We start from the raw sequence: 19,709 nt of genomic DNA on the forward strand, positions 1-19,709 counted from the left end.
TTTTTATTAGCAATTTTTAAAATTTTTATGTAATTTTAATTTTATGATCAAAGCTTCCCAAACCACTACTACTAGCGTGTAGTCGGAGCGAGGCTGCTCGCATTTTCATTTTCTAGATTATGAGGAAAAAAGAGAGAAAGAATCATTCGTTCTCAGCAATATATTTGATTTCTATTACACCATTTAAAAGCACAAATATAAGGTCAGAATAAGCCATTAATTAATTGCTATGCCAACGTATCATCAAATTCTATTACTATGGGCCTTTTACTTACAGATTGACTCGTAGCGATTTTTATTGTAACTGTTTAAAAATACTATGTCAGTTATTTTTTTCACTCGCCTGAATGCAACACAGGTAAGACGGATAGCTGTCTCTTTCTTACCTATATCTATTTTAATTTTTGGAAGAGTTAATCCCTGTGATTTATGTATAGTCATCGAGTATGCTAAGGTAAGGGGAAACTCTACGAGATCGCAATATACTGCCATCGTTCGAAGTGCGTGTTATGGGAAATATTGAAAACAGATTACCATAGACGAAAGGTCCCTGGTAGTTATTGAATTCTACTAAAATAAACAAAAGAAAAGCTGGAGAGCGAGCATTAAGAACATATATAATGTAGCGTATAGTTTCTAGTGATCCATTGACGAGACCTCCTTACACCCATAAGTTGTATCTCAGCATGATTCAGGCATTAATTAATTAACTGAGAGATTCAAATACTTGGAGAGACCAAGAGCTGAGTCATCTTTGGACGAAGGCAGGGCAATATCTGGAGTGTTTTCAGATGCTACATAAGCAACAGGGCACCCAGTTGACTGCAAGTAGTTTTCGTTGCTTTGTTTAACTTGCTCGTTTCTTGGATATAGCTCTACTGCCGTTTGGAACTGATCAAGTTTATCTCTGGAAAATTGGCTCGATATAATTTAGACTCCGCCATAGGAAGTAGCCTTAGTCAGCTCATTTTGACCTCTAATACTGAAGAAAAACGCGACCTTCGTTTTGATTCATATCTCCAGTTCTACAAAATGGATCATTTTTGAGAGTTGAAATTTTAATCAGTTGATCCTTGAGAGATGATGAGTCGTCCAAGAAAATTTCATTTAAAAAATCGGACAATTCATTCTAGAGTTATAATGTTGACAAAGGATGTATGAAGTCAAATGTTAGTCGTCGCTCCGACAATAAACCGCAGTTAATAGTAATATAGCATGTTTCGCAATTATTCGGAGTTTCTTATCAAAACTAAATGACATCATAACAGTTATGAATAACAATAAAACATACTAATTTATTATATATTTTTATTTTATTGATTACAGAAAAGTCCAATACACTAAACTCTCAGTCATTGTGATCTAATAACACGCAAGTAAAAGTAACCGGAATTTTACTGGAACCGAAACCGATTTTAATCATATCCAAATTATATAATGTTAATATTTTATACGAACAAAAAATATTTAGTACTGGTTAAACATGCATTGAATTAGAGCAAAACTGACAAGTGAATTATTTTATATACAGAAGAAATTTCTAAATACTTTTCAATATTCGCAGTAATTCGTCATAAACATACTTCTTTGTTTCTTTCGCAAAGATGAAATCTAGATGGCCCCATTCTTCTAGCGGTACTTGATAATCGGCTGTCAAATTCGGGAGGCAATTTCGAAGTATATCCATGTCTTTAGGATTTGCCAAAAGATCGTTCAAACTCCAAAAAATTGCGATCGGAGTTTTAATTTTGTTACAGTCATACTTTGGGGGCTGCAACTAATAGGTAAACACATTCATATAAATGAAAGTAAAGATCTAAATATCGAACATAAACCTTTTGCCTTACTTGTCTGTATTTCTTTAAATTTTCTAATAGCCCATAATCAAACTTCTGAAATTTTTTCGAATTTACCAGCTACGATAAGCTTAAATTATTTCAATTATTCATATTTTAATTTCCTCAATATATTAAATAACATAACATACCTGTAAATAGTGAATGAAGTTTTTAGTAGATGTTCCCGCAGGAAAATGAGAAAAGTACACATGTAGGCGAGACTGAAATAATCTAATTTATTAGACATAAGATAATTTCAAACATTCGCTACAATCTATCGTACCTTACCTCATTTAATTGAGAAAAGTCATATCCGCTTATTAGGAAATAGATATTGGAGCATATCGATCTTACAACATCAACTTTACAGGCAGTTTGAGCAAACAATTCCGCAGTAAAATCGTTTGGTAAATATTCTTTGTGTCCCAGAACAGAAAATAAAAACTAAACCAATCTTAAGATAAAATCTTTAATCGAAAAATATTTTATTCAACTTCTGGCAAAAATTACGGAATTTTTTCATCACGATGTCGCTTTTATAGTGTTTTAAGCATGCAGCAAAGAAATAAAACAAGCAATTGATACAGAATAACTTTGTAAGAATAGCCATGCGTTTTCCTATGTTCTACATTAAATTTATATACAATTGTATAACATCACATACAGGAAAAATTTGGAAATTATAAAACAGAAAAATTACGTATTTATTTGCTTCCTATTTTGTTCAATATGTAAGTCCGAATATAAAGTAAATGCGTGTAAACCACTCAAATACCTACTTTTCTGTTGTAACAAAATCATTGCACCGACAACGGAAAGTCTGCCGTATCTAAACTTGTCTGCAAGTATAAAGAAATTGAGAATGTTAGGAAAGTAACTGATCAACTACGAAAAATATCAAGATGTCAGGATATAAAACTAAGAGCAATGTCTCTTAAAAATAAGAAATGTACAACAAAACGGATGAATAACAAATGAAAAGAAGTAAATGTTAGGGCTTATGAGAGAAGAGTAAAAATTCATTTCAAAGAAATGGTACATTCATAAACAAAAGCAAAACGACAGCACTTCCGACACAAAACATATGAAAACAAGGTTAATGGCTAAAGAAAAGCAATCGTAGTACGTGAACTGTAGTACTGAATGAAAGAGATATTTACGTCACGAATTTGCATCAGTATCGAGGTGATGCTGAAAATTTAACCGTTCTATCGAAGCTTATAAGGTGACTGCCAAAGAAATCGACAAATTTCCTATCTCACTTATGTTCATTTGCGTGTCAGGTAAAGGACAGGGCGAGCTGACCTGACCATCGCTATATCAAAACGGCAATGTAATGCCCAGGCATACGTTGACGTTTTGATGAACTTTTTTATTTCATCCATTGAAAACATGTTCGATGGTGATGATGTCATTCTCCAAGATGACAAAGTATTTTTTCATGCGGTTGCAACTTAAAATTTTCTCGCCACACTGCACCGACACAATACATTGTCCAGCAAACAATAGACTTGTGAATCTGATAGAAAACATGTAATGAAAATTTAAGAAAGTGGTCCAGAACAAAGTTCTGTATGGAAATCAAGTGTCTTGACTACTGTTCGGTGAAAATGGAAAGCTTTCGATAAAGAATTTTATTTTCATGAGTGAAATCAATGCCTGAAAAAAAACTAACATTAATTTTCTATTGGTTACTAGCTTATCTGTCGCGCATTGCTGCGATCTCAGAAGAAACGAAATTCAAGCAAACTCGTTATGATAAAATTCAATTTACATTTTATCATTTTTATTGAAACTTATTATTATTATTCATTTTCATCGGGAAAACATTTCAAAGTGTCGTTTCAATTCTATTTATTTATTGGAGTGCTTGTGGATACACGATATTTTTTGTTTTTCCGTCTNGGAGTTGTGACTCAAAGAATTATAGACCCAAATTTGGGAAAGGAGGGAAAGGTGAGAAAAGACAAAAGATGTAGTAGTGAAAAAGATTAAATAGATCTTCTGTTAAGCAAATATGAACCCTTAATTTTCCAACCCGTCTCACTTTTTCATCTTTTGTCTTTTCTCTCCTTTCCCCGCATTTGGTCTATAATCCTTTGAGTCACAACTCCAGCTTTATTTATTATTTCTTCCAACGTTGCAAGATTTGGCTACATTTGCGCCAAATGTGGCTACTTTTTTTGGTTTGAGGTAAAGAATATCATTTGGCGCTTTGGCTACTTCTTGGGCTACATATTATTTATATATTAGTTGAATAAAAATGCACTTTAAAATGATGTTTCGTCGCTTTTTATTAATTAGAGGCCCAAATAAAACAAATATTTGTGTTTTTCAAATAAATTTTCGTTTGTCTTTTTTATAGTATACTAGCTTACCCGTCGCGCATTGCTGCGATTTCAGAAGAAACGAAATTCAAGCAAACTCATTATGATAAAATTAAATTTACATTTTATCATTTCTATTGAAAAACTTATTATTATATTATTATTATTAATTTTCATCGGAAAAGCATTTCAAAGTGTCGTTTCAATTCTATTTATTTATTGGAGTGCTTGTGGACACACGATATTTTTTGTTTTTTCGTCTGGTGCGTACACGAATAAATCAGAAGGTTTTCCGACGCATGAGCTGACCACATACAGTTGTACTGTACATGTGAGAAGCACGGATTCTTTAAATTTAGCCCAATACTCACAGAGATTGTTAGAAGGCGATATTCCTCATTTTTATATATATTTTTAAATCCTTTATAATTTTCATTATTTAATTGCTCCTTCCTCTCTTTCTTGGCATGTTGTGAAATTTCTGATAGTTGGATAATAAACCGTTTTATTGTAATTTGTCTTTTTAAATTATTAGATGATATTAAAATTTGGAAAAGGGGGATACCTAGATCGGTAAAATAGGCGAATTTCCTTCTACAACTTCGGTTGTTGTTCGGTATACAGTTAAAGTTTTAACAAAGTTCGAGCGAATACGTGATTAGCAAAAAAAAGTTGAAATAAAGTGATTAAACAAACATTATTACGAATATCGTAAATAACAGTTCACAAATGCATATATAGAAATATTTTTTGAAGGGGGAAATGGTCTTCACAATTTAAAATCGATCGGACACACTGTGCTCGAACGCTCGTGTAAACGCGCGCCATCTATCGTAGGATAAATGTGCTATGCCAAAAACCTTCGCGGGAGTGTATTAAAAAACTAAGTTTTATGGCAATCGGATAAACGGTGTGGTAATGCATGAAGGACAGACAGACACACACACATACATTCATTTTTATATATATAGATTAATATGCCTTAAATTCAAGCTTATTATAACCATAAATGACTTTAAAGTGACTGTATTTTCGCTTAACTTTTTAACGTAATGCTTTATAATATTGTACCCAACTGAACAGGGATGTCTTTATACATCCTAAATACAGATTAAAGTCAATAAATAAATTACATTTAAAAACCGTCACCTTAAATTCATTTGTAGACGTTACGATAAGTTTGGTTTAAGGCTTATTAATAGCCAATAGAAAATTAACATAGTCTTTAAAACAAGAAGCAAATTATACTAGAAGTAAGATTGTCTAAACCTTGCGGGGTAAGAATGTATTGATTAATTTTTTTTAAATTGCTTAATCCCGTACATAACCTTACTTTAATTTTATGTGATTAAAAATGTTTTCCTACATGTAAAATGTAAAAACAAAAAATAACGTGTTTAATTTATAATCATTCCATAAATACCTTTTTGGCTGCTGGGATTCGCTTTTTTTAGCAAACGTTTTTTCCTAGTCAGGCTATCTTCAGGCCATAATTTTTGGAACATCTTAACCGTTAAATATTGTTTAAAACTGGAATTTTATAAAAAAAAAAATAATAATAACAACAATTTTTAAATATTTGAATATAAAGCAAAAATAATTAAAAATTAATATAAATAATAAAATAACAGTTAAATGTAAAATAAATAATAAGTTACAAAAGTATACAAAAATATATGGTAAAAACGAAATAATTATGGTCTTCCGACAACCTTATTTTTTACAATATATTTCCATGCCGTTGGTAAACTGTCCGCATCTCTTGCATTATCTTTCAACCTGCGTGTGTATATTTTAAGTTTTTCAGCGTTCTGTAATGATGTAGTAAAGTATACATAACAGTCTTAATGATATTTGCCACTTCTTATTTTATCACCGAGCTTTCAGTCTGCGTCATCCTGGAGAGTACCGTGTTACTGGATGCTTTTATTACGTTATGTTGATGTTCTTTGAGTTTAACTTTCAAGTTTCTTGTGGTGACACCGATGTAAACATTGTCTATTCCCAACTGCATATTTTTATGCGGTATTCTGTGCACACCTGCCATTTCTTCTGTTTCTAATCTATCCTTATTGTTTGTTAAAAATCAATACATAGTTGGGGTAGTTTTTACTATCATATTGGACCCTTTACGTTCTGCGATTTCTTTCATGATGTTAGTTATACCTCTGATAAAAGTGAATTTCGTGATTTAACTAGGTTTGTTCTTTTTTGTTTTAGGTTTACATAAGCATAAAACGTTAAAAAACTTGAAATATACAAACGCAGGTTGAAAGATAATGCAACAGATGCGGACAGTTTACAGTTTACAATGGCATGCTAATACATTGTAAAAAAATAAGTGTCTTGGAAAACCATAATTATTACCTCATTTCTACTATATATTTTTGTATACTTTTATATTATTTATTTTACATTTTACTACTATTCTATTATTTATATTAATGTTTAGTTACTTTAGCTTTATATTCAAATATTTAAAAATTGTTATTCTTTTATTATATTCTATTTTTTAACAATATTTNAAAAATGTTTTCCTACATGTAAAATGTAAAAACAAAAAATAACGTGTTTAATTTATAATCATTCCATAAATACCTTTTTGGCTGCTGGGATTCGCTTTTTTTAGCAAACGTTTTTTCCTAGTCAGGCTATCTTCAGGCCATAATTTTTGGAACATCTTAACCGTTAAATATTGTTTAAAACTGGAATTTTATAAAAAAAAAAAATAATAATAACAACAATTTTTAAATATTTGAATATAAAGCAAAAATAATTAAAAATTAATATAAATAATAAAATAACAGTTAAATGTAAAATAAATAATAAGTTACAAAAGTATACAAAAATATATGGTAAAAACGAAATAATTATGGTCTTCCGACAACCTTATTTTTTACAATATATTTCCATGCCGTTGGTAAACTGTCCGCATCTCTTGCATTATCTTTCAACCTGCGTGTGTATATTTTAAGTTTTTCAGCGTTCTGTAATGATGTAGTAAAGTATACATAACAGTCTTAATGATATTTGCCACTTCTTATTTTATCACCGAGCTTTCACTCTGCGTCATCGTGGAGAGTACCGGGTTACTGCATGTTTTTCTTACGTTATGTTGATGTTCTTTGAGTTTAACTTTCAAGTTTCTTGTGGTGACACCGATGTAAACATTGTCTATTCCCAACTGCATATTTTTATGCGGTATTCTGTGCACACCTGCCATTTCTTCTGTTTCTAATCTATCCTTATTGTTTGTTAAAAATCAATACATAGTTGGGGTAGTTTTTACTATCATATTGGACCCTTTACGTTCTGCGATTTCTTTCATGATATTAGTTATACCTCTGATAAAAGTGAATTTCGTGATTTAACTAGGTTTGTTCTTTTTTGTTTTAGGTTTACATAAGCATAAAACGTTAAAAAACTTGAAATATACAAACGCAGGTTGAAAGATAATGCAACAGATGCGGACAGTTTACAGTTTACAATGGCATGCTAATACATTGTAAAAAAATAAGTGTCTTGGAAAACCATAATTATTACCTCATTTCTACTATATATTTTTGTATACTTTTATATTATTTATTTTACATTTTACTACTATTCTATTATTTATATTAATGTTTAGTTACTTTAGCTTTATATTCAAATATTTAAAAATTGTTATTCTTTTATTATATTCTATTTTTAAACAATATTTAACGGTTAAGATGTTTCAAAAAATTATAGCCTGAAGATAGCCTATTAGACTAGATTAAAAACGTTTCCTAAATAAATATTTCAGAAGCAAAAAAGTGTTTACAGAATAATTTTGAATTATTCTGTAGAGGTTCATTTCATTTATTGTTTAATTTATATACAAGGTACTGTTATTTCGATTGTTTAAGTCATAATTAAAGTAGTCAAAAGGTTTGACTATTAATAAAAAGATATTTTGCATCTATTGCGAATTATAACAATTTTGCCAGGTAGCATTCAATTTGGAAGTTGTTTGATTTTAAATAGAATTTAGAACGCTGGAGTTTTGGAGTGTTTGAAGTTCGCTATTTTGCTGTTGTGTAAATGTTTCGTTGAAAATAAATGTTCATTGTGCCTTTTTCCAACAGCATCAATTTCTTATTTTATTTCTTTGCTAAGTGCTTAAAACACCATAAAAACAGCATAATGATAGAAGTGATTCCACAATTTTTGCCAGGAGTTTATTAGTCGTAATGCTCACTTGAACTTCGCTGGTAAAACGAGCTAATAGACGAATAGGACTCTTAATATGACCGACATGTGCGACTGGAGCTAGAGAAAGTACTACTTTGATCTGGAAAATTCAATATTTTAATTTTAAATAAGTTCTAAAACTGTGTCGATATAAGTGGAGACAACTCTCACTTTGTTATACTCGGGATTCTCGGAGAGAAATGCATAGAGTATCATGTTACCTTGCGAAAAACCCACATAATATAATTGACTTTGACCTGTTTCGTTCAGGACAAAGTCTATACTATCCGGTGTATCATACTTGGCATGTTCGTCAATACTACAAAGAAACGTTTTAAATTCATGTACAAAGAGCTGGCAAGTTATCGTTCTACTTACCTGAAATTCCAAAATTCATCATCTTCGGGCGAATATTTGATATGCTTTCGGGCGTAAGTGTTACCTCTCTGATTTCCCATCCAGACGTCGTAACCTTCGTCAGCCAAGATATAACCTACCATAATTTAATAAAATATTTTAAATATTGAAATGTAGAGAACATTACAAGAATCAATATTCTCTTCAATAAGAAATAGTATTGTAATTAATGCAATGAAATATTCTATTGACTTTATTTTAGTTGAATTTACTCGAACGTGTGCAAAACTAAGTTTAGAATACAAACAATATGATAATCCGTATGTTGTTACACTAGGTCAGGGCTTCTTAAACTATGGGTCGCGACCCCATTTGGGGTCGCTTAGCGAAATCTTAGGGTCGCGAGATTTTAATGCAAAATCTTGAAAATAATTTGTGAGAGTTTGAAAATGGCAAGCTTTGTGTCATAGGTTTCGTGAGTTGCGCTTTGTGTCACTTCTGGTGCAGCGAGACAACGATTCAGCAACGCTGTAGTGTGAACTAGTGTAGTGTTGTCGCTTTTCAGTGTATTCAGTTCTCTCTGTTCCATTGTAACACAAGAGCGAACTGTGGTAGTATACCATTATTCTTTTTGCAAATTTGTATATATTTTTATTTTAGATTTTTTTTGGGGTCGCGAAAGCTATCTGTATACCTGTTAGGCTTAGAAGAGGAGATCCTTTTATCTGACTGTCACAAACAGATGTACTGTACAGTACTGTACATCTATTTGTGATCGTCAGATACAAAGACTCCTCTTTGGATTTCCTACCGTCAGATACATCGCGCGACTTTGCCGTATCGCGCTAGAATTGAGGCGGAGCCGGAAAGATAGAAGCGATCTCTACACCTGTTAAGCGTAGAAGAGGCGATGTTTGTACCTGACGGACACAAGACAGTTGAACTTTGCATTTGCCAACACAAAGAGGCGATTCAAGAACAAATGAATCGCAAAGGATTGTCTGTTTTGGGGTTTTGTTTGTGTTTCGCGCCTATTTTCCGTTAAGCGTTCGCAATGCTGTTTTTATTTTGTCATCTAGGCCTAAATTTCTTTAGAAGCCTTCTGTCATACAGAATTGTCACTTTAAGACAAGGATTTCCAACCTTTTTCCTGTATTGACCGTTTTTAAGAATATTTTTTTTCTGTTGATTCCCTTTAATATATTATATACTGTATGATATATATGCTATAACCACTTTCATAATTTAACAAAAAAAAAAAAAAANAAACAAGAATAAATTTAATAAACCATAAACAATTAAAACTAATACAAAATATTATATAAATGAGAGATAATAAATGTGAATTTCAATCTATAAGTCAAGAGAGATACGGACTTATACTATAACCGATATGAGGTCGAGAGAGAGAGCTCACAAAATCATTTATAAACATACAGCCTGATCGTTGTCTTTAAACTTCGGCTCTGTATATGACGTATTTGTTTCACTCCTAGAATTCTCTGTCTTCTTTCCTCTGGAGAGATCAACTTAACTGGATATATTTATATCTTTAGACTTAATCCTTCGTATATTGTATGGTTCATAGCATAGGCGTTGGCATTTAGGAGCAAATATGGAGACGTCTCTCCTCTATGAGATTTTCTAAAGAGCTCCCCGAATTCTGCTAAATTTCTTCTATATCTTGTCATTGACAACCAATCGTTATGTTAGAATTCTTCCACGTGAACGGATGAGAAGGGGGATAAATGATGGGTAGATATTTCCCATCGAAGCGAGATTTTTAACGAATAAGGGAAAAACAGAGGATGTTCTCTTCTGTGAAGGAAGTGAATCTGTTATCTCCCTTTTCCCACGCCTAAACTTTCGTTATTTTCTCACCAAAACGAAAGAAGATTTTATGTCAAAAATTAAATATTATTTTTAAATTATTATTTACCCAAGGGCTATTTGGATCTCACACATATATGCCATAGCCACTTTCAAAATTTAACAGAAAAAAAAAACACTTTTTCACATATATTTAAGAGCAAAAAAATGTGTAAAATTTTAAATATTTTAAAATAAATTTTTATATTTGCAAAGTTTTAGCGATCCCCTAAGTATAGTTGAAATCGTGTCTTCCGATTTCCGATTTATCAGAAAGAACACCTACGTCTCTTTGAACACAAATTAAGTCTGTTTATTATTTAACACTATTTAGAGATACACAGCAATCCATCTTGATTGCTACCAACTACACAGTCTTAGTCCAGACTTGTTCCTCCCCTTCAGTCTTAGGCTAGGCCAGTGATTCTAAACCTTTTTTTCATCACGGTACACTTTTAATAGTTTAAAAATTTGGCGGCACACACGGTTACTTCGGAAAGTACCGCAGGACAACCGGTGATGTCATAACAGTGATTTTTAAACGCAGTTGGTTATTTAGGTAACATTTTCTAAACGCCTTGGTAACTACCGGCAGTTACTGGTAACACCGGTTACAATTTCCAAACACGCCCTAGGAAGGTAGAACCGATTGAACTACTTGTCTGACGTCACTTATGTATGGGTATTTGCAGTGTCGGCACACTTCAAAAATCTCGCTGCACACTGAAGTGCCACGGCACAGTGGTTGAGAATCACTGGGCTAGGCTCTCGTTCCAACGGACGCGTTGTCTTATACCTAAGTTCTAGTTCCGTTGGCAGACCAATCAGGAGCTGAGCTGAGCTGAGCTTACCCTGTCAAGCCGCCCCGGTTGGCATACCTCTTACTACTTGTCCAGGATGACGTCCCTTACCAGAAAACATGCTTCGATGTGTGAAAACTTGACCTATCTTGTCACTACTCGAAACCTCCTTGACACTTTCATCGATCCGTAATGAGTCAATACCGAACCTGTTGGAAAACCCTGCTTTAATAGGTATACGATGTATATCGAAAACGAAGTTATCGACTACTATTTTTTGCATTTAAACGGATCCTCATTACATTTTTGGGTACCTCATCGTAATAATGAAAAATAGCAAAGTTTTATCAAACTCGCCTCATTAAATTTTGAGAACGAAATCCATTCTATAAGCCTATAAGACGCACTAGCGATCGTGGAAAAATCATACAAAAAAGTCGCGCGATCTGTGCGATATCGCTTTGTAGCGCGCACTCGTGCTGTGAGGCTCCTGGAAATGTCAAGGAACTACACTAAAATCTAAAAACCACTAAATTTGTTAATATTCTAAAATATTATTTTCTATGTCTATAAAAGGAAATACTAAATTTAATATATAAAGAAAAAACCTTTTCTCAGAAATTAGATAAAGGAAAACTAGACAATGTAAGTAAGTCCTAAAATCAACTATCTCCGCTTGGGATCGAATTAAATGTGCCCTACTCATCCCGCTATCTGGGTTCAGATCTCGTTACATTTAGTAACGAGTGACGACCAATTACAAAGTGGGGATGAGAAAAAAATAACCAATCGAAGTGGTTAATCTGAGAAATCTGTGACCAAAAACGGCAAAAACTCAATGACACAAAGAGTGCGTTACCGAAGCGCGTGCTACAAAACGCCTAATGTGTACTATATCTTAGTGGCATTCTCCACGTCATCCTGGTCAATATAAGGACTGACCTCGCCTTCTCCAGAGACAGACTGAACAACATCGCTCCAAGGCAAAAGAAAAAACTAAAGAATCGTTTTCCAGGACACTCTCTTGAAAGAGAAGAACCAGAAGTTTTTGAGTCTTCACCCGCATAGACACCGAAATTATAATTGCTGTAAGCTTTTTGTTTTCTGTGTGTTTTAAATAAATCGTGACGATTTCCTTCCTAACTGTGGAGTCTGACTCTGTGTCTATCACGCTCACGTTCCGAATCGATACCTCTCTTCATTTTTGATTTTAAGAACATTCGGCGACTTCACAATGGTGCCAGAGTGCGATGCTTTGATTCTTTTTGTAAGAATTGCAAAATTTGTGTTGTCTGACGAAAATCGGTGCTCGTCAACCTTTGCATGCAAATTAATCATTGCACCCGTTAGCCTTAACTGTGTATAGGGCCAAGTAATTGTCATTGGTGAGACGTTTGTTTTGTGTACAAAGTGGGCAAAATGGGAAAAGATGCCGAGCATCATGCGCTTTTTGAAATTGTAATTAATAAGTCTCTCGCCGATTGCGTAACTGCGGATACAAAATGGCAGGCGATTTTCGTGAACGCACGTAATCTCGCATAGATTAGGGCCACCTGTTCGTGAAATGTTTCATTAGGAAAGTAATCGAAACCATAATCACTCCTTTTACGGGACTTCTGGTACCTTTTCTTTTCTGGCAAAGAAATCATAAGACTTCAGCTCTACACACAGAGTGCAATGTAAAGCACTAGATTCTGTTTAATAGAAATCTTAAGACGTTTTCGTTTTGTTAGTGATGATGTCTATTATAGCGGGGTCTTTTGTTGAGCTCTAAATACAACAGTTACAGCAACAGACTTGTTTTCAATAAGCTTAATGACTTCATTACTAGCTGTCATTGTGTCAATTCCCATAAAGATTATCTTACTTTCTAATATCTAGCCAATAAAAAAGTGCTTTTTTAATAAAAAAAACTAAAAACAATCCATAATAAAATAAAAGTAAATGACGAAACTTAGAGACTTAGTGAAAGACTTGGTGAGGGACTGAGTGAAGGAGAAAGAAGAAAAAAGGTGAAGAAGAAAGAGAGAGAAAGTGAAAGGAAAGGAGAGAGGAAGAGAAAGCAGAAAGAAGAAAGGGGGAAAAATAATACAGAATTCAGAAAGGAAGTCAACTCCTAAAAGAAAAGACAATTCTTTTCCTGGTATGTTGTGAATCGCGAAGTTCGGATCCTCCCCACTAGGTACCAACCATTTTACAAATAAAAATAGGCTAACTACCTAAAACAGATTTTGTGTTTACTATTAATTTAACTACAGTAGAGCCTCGATTATCCGACCCAATTGGGGACTGGGGTTGGTCGGATAATTGAAAAGTCGGATAACCGAAAAGTATGAAAAAATCCATTATTAGTGTAGTATATTATTATATCCCATGTAATTAGTATATTAGTATATCGCTATTAACCTACTTCGCGTTGAATTTTCATCGATGTTAAGCCTAACAAAAATTTTTTAAATAATAATCGTCGCTATTGTATCGTTAAAAATTAGAAAATTAAGCCTCGTTTAAATAGTGGCTCCCTTTCATGGTCGAATAAGTGTTGCCAGCTAAAACACGTAGAAATAATATTAAAGTAGCCAAGACATATTGTAGCGGCACATCACTAGCAAACATTTGAAATTTGCCGACTAGGATCCGACCCCGATTAACCGACACCTCGGTTAACCGAGGTGTCGGTTAATCGGGGTCGGATAATCGAGGCTCTACTGTAAGTTCGAATGTTATGTTTCGTTTTTCAATAATAAATTTTCTGTTTTATTCTTAAATTAGTTTCGTGACTTTCATTAATCTTCCTGATGGACTTATTCCTGGACTTTCGAGTGACTCTGACATTCGCGCCTTAACTATCTGTTTTTTTTTTTAATCTTAATCGGCGGTGTGTCCGAAAACACATTTGGTGGCAGGGTCCTACTCTAAACTCCCATAATTCAATTTTTGATGGTCCCTAAGCCTCCACAATACTTCGGACGAGATTGCAAAGTAAGTTGGCTGGACTCAGTACCAGTGTTTAAGTATCGCTAAATACAAACTTACGGGAAAAGTACAATTTTGCTTGGCGCGACTTAGGTATGAAATGCGTGACTGAATATGTTAATTTTAAACGGTTAATGATCGTACGATTCAACTGCGAAACATACTCGATCCGAGTACACAAGTTTCATGTATGTGTTACCGCTAAAGCTCGAAAGTCGTTAATGTGTACATTACCTAGCTAATCTGCAGATTAACTAGGGTGATCCGTTAAAGTTGTGAAAATTGTTCCATTTTACTCATCATAGGTAATATTAACTGCACAATTATATCACGCGATCACCAGAAAAAGTATGATAACTATTATTTTTCGTCTCCGGTCCAAAAGTAGGGTATCGTTGAAGTCGTCTCGGTCTCCTCAGTTTAGATAGATACTCAGTCCCGAAATTCCATAGGTGGTTATCTATATAATAATTTCCCTAATTGTATTAATATTTTAAATCGTTTGATTTTTTGTATGTTTTTTAATTGGTTGATGATTGATTCTATCAACTAATTTGTCGATTGTTTGATTGTATTAACTCGATACTTCAGACATCGAAAATTAAATAAAAAACATTATGTTAATTTAAACGTACAGAAACGTTGCTGTTGTTCTAGCAAAGATCTTATTTTCACTTTACCGAGTGCCTAGTAGGTAATTTGCAGATTACCTAGATAATCTGCACATTACCTAGGTAATTTGAGAAATAGAACGATTTTAGCAACTTTAACGGATTAATCTGCAGATTACCTAGGTAATGTACACATTAACGACTTTCGAGCTTTAGCGGTAACATATGCACTAAAAAAAGAACGAAAAGGTCTAGGAGTTTGCAGTCAGATTGCTAATGCAATGGTGATAAAACACACTAAGAAGAACAGAACAGTGTCATTATAAAAAGGTGTCAGCAGCGAGAATTGAGTGAGAAGCTCTGTATCCAGTTGTTGCTCGGCTTAAATAAAAGGATAAAGCGTAATGTCACGATCCATGATTCAGCTACATTTTTTCAAGCACTACGAGTAGCTATTAGAGAGGAGACATTTGAACAATTAACTAACAAACCGCGAAAGAATATCAGAAACGTACAGTACAGGAAATGGTAAAGTGTAGCCAAACAAAAATCGAAAAAGTGAAACCCTGCAAGACGCGATATGAAGATAAGTCAAATTTCTAAACAGTTAGAAACCTCCAGAAAGATATTAGACAATCAGTCGTCGTCAGTACAAACAACTAGCGCGCGACGAAGAGAATTCAATCAAAACAGATGAACGCTGCCATCTTACTGTACGACAGACACAGAGTAGGAAATACCAATACAATCAGAGCTTCCGCGTTACTTTACATAATCTTATCACAAACAACCACTGCTTACTTCCATAAATGAGCTACCATTTTTGAATTATTCTTTTCAGCACCTTTCTAGGCGCTACTCACAAGGGAACTGTTGGAGTGTTTTTTAATAAATATTAATAAAATTTAGTTAATAACTTTATGTAAAGGTTCCTTCTCACCAGGTACTGGTTCAATATATATAAAAATCGATTCACAATAAACCTTTGACCAGTAAAATATTTATTTGAAAAACAAACGTTTCCGACCGTATTCTTCGGCCTTCTTCAGGTTAAACGTTTCGAGATTCGAAAAGTCGTTATGCTTACAGATTTAAAAGTTTTGGAACATATTCAACTCATTATGAGCATGCGTATCAAGCATTGCATAAAAAAATATATTTAAATAATCTTATCTAAACAATTTTATTTTACACGCACATGAAATGTTAGAAACACCTTAACTAGAGTTGTGGGGACTTCCCCTTCAATGACAAACATCCAAGCTGTAGAAATATTACTCGCATCTTTATAGTTGATGCAGTTATTTCGTAACCCCGCTTTATATATTTCCAGGGTTTCTAGCGTTCTTATGTGTTCCCTTCTGTGTGAAAGTTTAATAATTCGCGCGTTATGTAAGTCGGCATTTATGCCCGGGATCAAAGCATAAGTAGATAGGGCAGTGATGCATCTGTTATGCTGAATGTCATATTTGTGTTCGCGTATACGCTTATCTAGAGGGCGTATCGAGGAGCCAATATATACCAGGTCTCTTTGAAATCCATGGTCCCTTAGTGGGACAGAATATACCCCTGGAGCAGATCTCTTTCTATGTCGTCTTTGCAGTTGAAAAAGCTGATAAGAATATAATCTCAACACATCGAAAAGAAAAAATTCTTAACTTGTATAAGAAACATTCAAAATGGAAATTACGCACGTTACAGCGGAAAGGATCTAAAGAATTTTAGTTATTTATATAAATGGGAAAACAATTTAAATTTCGATAACAGAATTGGAACATTAAAAATGATTAAAGAACATGCTAAACAAATGTTTGACGAAGCTCGAGGCAGCTATAAAATTGTTAAAGTTAATCAATTAAAAATATGGGCATTTCAGAAATTTTTTGAGCTGAATAGTTCATTTAAGTTTGCAGATAGTGATTCCTCGGTTGCTAAATTTACAAAAGAATACAGTTTAGTATCTCGAAAAATTACAAAACTTGTAAATAAAACAGAAATAGTAAACGAAAAGGATATTTTAATAAAAACTGCGCAATTTCAAACAGTAAAAATTTTGTTGTTATCTAATTCGCGTAACTTTATATTCAATATGGATCAGTGTGGTTTTTCATAAACAATTATTTCCGTAAGATCACTTTCATATAAAGGAGAAAAAAATACTATTGTGGATTTGCACATTCTCCAAGTAATAAAGTTATGCGTTCCTACACTGTTCAATAATTAATTAATGCTAACGGACAAGTTATTTTCTTACAAGAGGCTCATAGAACCTTTGTACCTAAAGTTCAAAGATCGCTGTTTAATGCCCCAAACGTTACTGTTATTTCAAGCTCAACTGATAAATTATCTACAGCAATTATTATAAACTATGTAAAAGATGTATTATCTCCAAATATAACAGAAAACTCATTATTAATAGTTGACTCGTGGAGTGGACAAACAAATATTAATAATTATAATATAGTATTTCAAACATGTATGAATCAAAATTTATGTAAAGTACTAATTATTCCACCAAAGTGTACAGTACATCTATATACCAACGTTTAGATCAGGGATGGGCAACCTGCGGCCCGCATTAATATTTTTGCGGTCCTCGTCTCATAAAATATGAATAAATATATCAATTTCCCAGCTTAAGGAAGTATGCAGCAAAAATTCAAACGTTATTTTTTACAAATTATGTATGTGGACAGTTTTTACCGCAATGAATTTAGTAAAAATTAAAACAAGAAACCGGCTAACAGACACATCGAAACTAATTTAAAGCTAGCGGTGACTAATATTTAACCAAATAATTTCAGATATATTACGTTTAAATCAGTTCCAGAAGCTAAATTAAGTATACCTATGCTAATTTATAATTATATATAAATAAATAATTGTGATTTACCGGCATTTTCCTTCTCTTTTCTCTGTTATGCGGCCCTTACACACAAAATGGTTGCCCATCCCTGCTTTAGATGTTGGATTTCATAGACAAGTAAAACTTTTATACTTTTAGATAAAGAAATTTTAAATGCTATACAATTATTTTGTAATGATTCTTCGATGAAATTGTATTGGACAACTAAAAATGGCATAATGAAATTACATTCGATTCATTATCATCAATTATCTGCGCCAATATTTAATTAATAACTTGATAAATATGGATGGTTTGCTTCTGGACGTACTGTACATATGAAAAATGTGAATTTTTAAACGTAAAACAAGTTTGTTTTTCTTTTTTAATTAAACACTTACAGTTTAAATTGTGCTGAGAATAATTGCAAAAATCTGCGATTTGTTAAATGTGCACGATGTCAACAAGTTCTTTGTTTATTTTGTTTTGTTAAAAAATATCACGTAAATAGTTGCCCATCTAATAATTTGTGAATGTAATTACTTTTCAATTAAATACATCTAATAAAATGTATTTACTTATTACATTTCGATTATTTTCCTTATATTTATTCTATCATTACTTTTATATTATATTTTATTGTTAAAGTAGTATATATATCTAATCTTTCATATAATATTTATTTGAAGTTTGAGTTTCTTCCTTACTCTACTATTTATTTGAGTTTCTTCCTTACTCTACTCTGTACATGTAATATCGCCGTCTTCCTCTGTGACCTTTTCACAACTAAAAATTTGCATATTTGTTTTAAACTAATATAAATATTTGATTGCTATCAGTCCTGATTAATAGATTTAGTGAATATTACAAATTTAATATAGAGTTTGTATACTTTTAACGTAATTATTAACTAAATTTTAATAATATTTATAAAAGACACTCCAACAGTTCCTTTTTCAGAATATAGTTCGCTTCGATTCTAGTTACAAACAATTTGTTTTCATCGCGATATCGGAATTTGTTCGAATGTTATTGAATCGAAATTTATTTTCATATGAATCAAACGTTATTTGTATAACCTTCTATCAAGCGCAGTTTAGGAAAATGAGCCCAGAGGTAGTCAAGACTTTGAACTTTTACACTTTCACCCGGCGCGTTACGGTCAGTAATGGCTCGAAAACGGTGACAATAGAGAAAGCATTAGACAACTCGACCGTTTCTAGATATTTGGCATTACCCAGCCTTGGCGGAGGCCCAGGCGAGCTAATAATCTACCGCAAAAGTTAAATAAAAATAGCGTAAATCGTCCTGCCTCTGCTCCCCAGCAGTCCCATCATGGCTTGGGCAGGTCCGAAAAGACTTTAGCTATCGGACAGTGGACTCAACCTAACCATCCGGGCGACACTACTCGGCAAAATCTTCCTGAACTGGCAGCTCCGTGGGGACCATGGAGGCATATATATATACAGGTAACCCCCGTATAACACGGCACTTCTATAGCACGGATTCACTCTAACACGGTTCGAGTATTGGTACCATCCCCCGTATAACACGGTACTTTTATAGCACGGATTCACTCTGACACGGTTTGAGAATTGGGTAAAACCCTGGTACAACAGGAAATGTAATAAATTTTTACATACTTAACTAATAATAGTTCACGAAAATTATTATTTTCGTGAACTATTAGTACTTAAGTATGTAAATTTTCTCTTCTCGTCTTCTGTCGATACAGGTGGTCCTTCTCGAAACTTGCTTCAATGTTGCCAGATCTCGACGCTTCTGCTTCTGATATTGCCAGATGTTTTTCTCTTATTTCATACTTGCTTTATTCTTCATAAGTGCTTAGCACCATATAAGGAAATTTATAAAGA

General features: G+C 33.1%; 1 protein-coding gene and 1 pseudogene across 1 annotated transcript in view; both read right to left on the reverse strand.

The window, feature by feature from the left end:
• Positions 1-267: 267 nt before the first annotated feature.
• On the reverse strand, positions 268-1,015 carry LOC111630414 (annotated as a pseudogene).
• A 403-nt stretch (positions 1,016-1,418) lies between these two features.
• Positions 1,419-19,709, reverse strand: part of LOC111630424 (gastric triacylglycerol lipase-like) — a 25,167-nt gene continuing 6,876 nt past the window's right edge. The window contains exons 3-9 of the mRNA XM_023374511.1: positions 8,756-8,870; positions 8,549-8,696; positions 8,385-8,477; positions 2,127-2,282; positions 1,988-2,059; positions 1,848-1,916; positions 1,419-1,777 (exon numbers count right to left, since the gene is read on the reverse strand). Coding sequence (XP_023230279.1) covers positions 1,541-1,777; positions 1,848-1,916; positions 1,988-2,059; positions 2,127-2,282; positions 8,385-8,477; positions 8,549-8,696; positions 8,756-8,870 — 890 coding nt within the window. The 3' untranslated portion in view covers positions 1,419-1,540. The remainder of the gene's footprint in view (positions 1,778-1,847; positions 1,917-1,987; positions 2,060-2,126; positions 2,283-8,384; positions 8,478-8,548; positions 8,697-8,755; positions 8,871-19,709) is intronic.

The sequence above is a fragment of the Centruroides sculpturatus genome, unplaced genomic scaffold (genome assembly GCF_000671375.1).
Source record: "Centruroides sculpturatus isolate CEXI.00-Female unplaced genomic scaffold, Cexi_2.0 scaffold620, whole genome shotgun sequence".
In the NCBI taxonomy this organism is placed as follows: Eukaryota; Metazoa; Arthropoda; class Arachnida; order Scorpiones; family Buthidae; genus Centruroides; species Centruroides sculpturatus.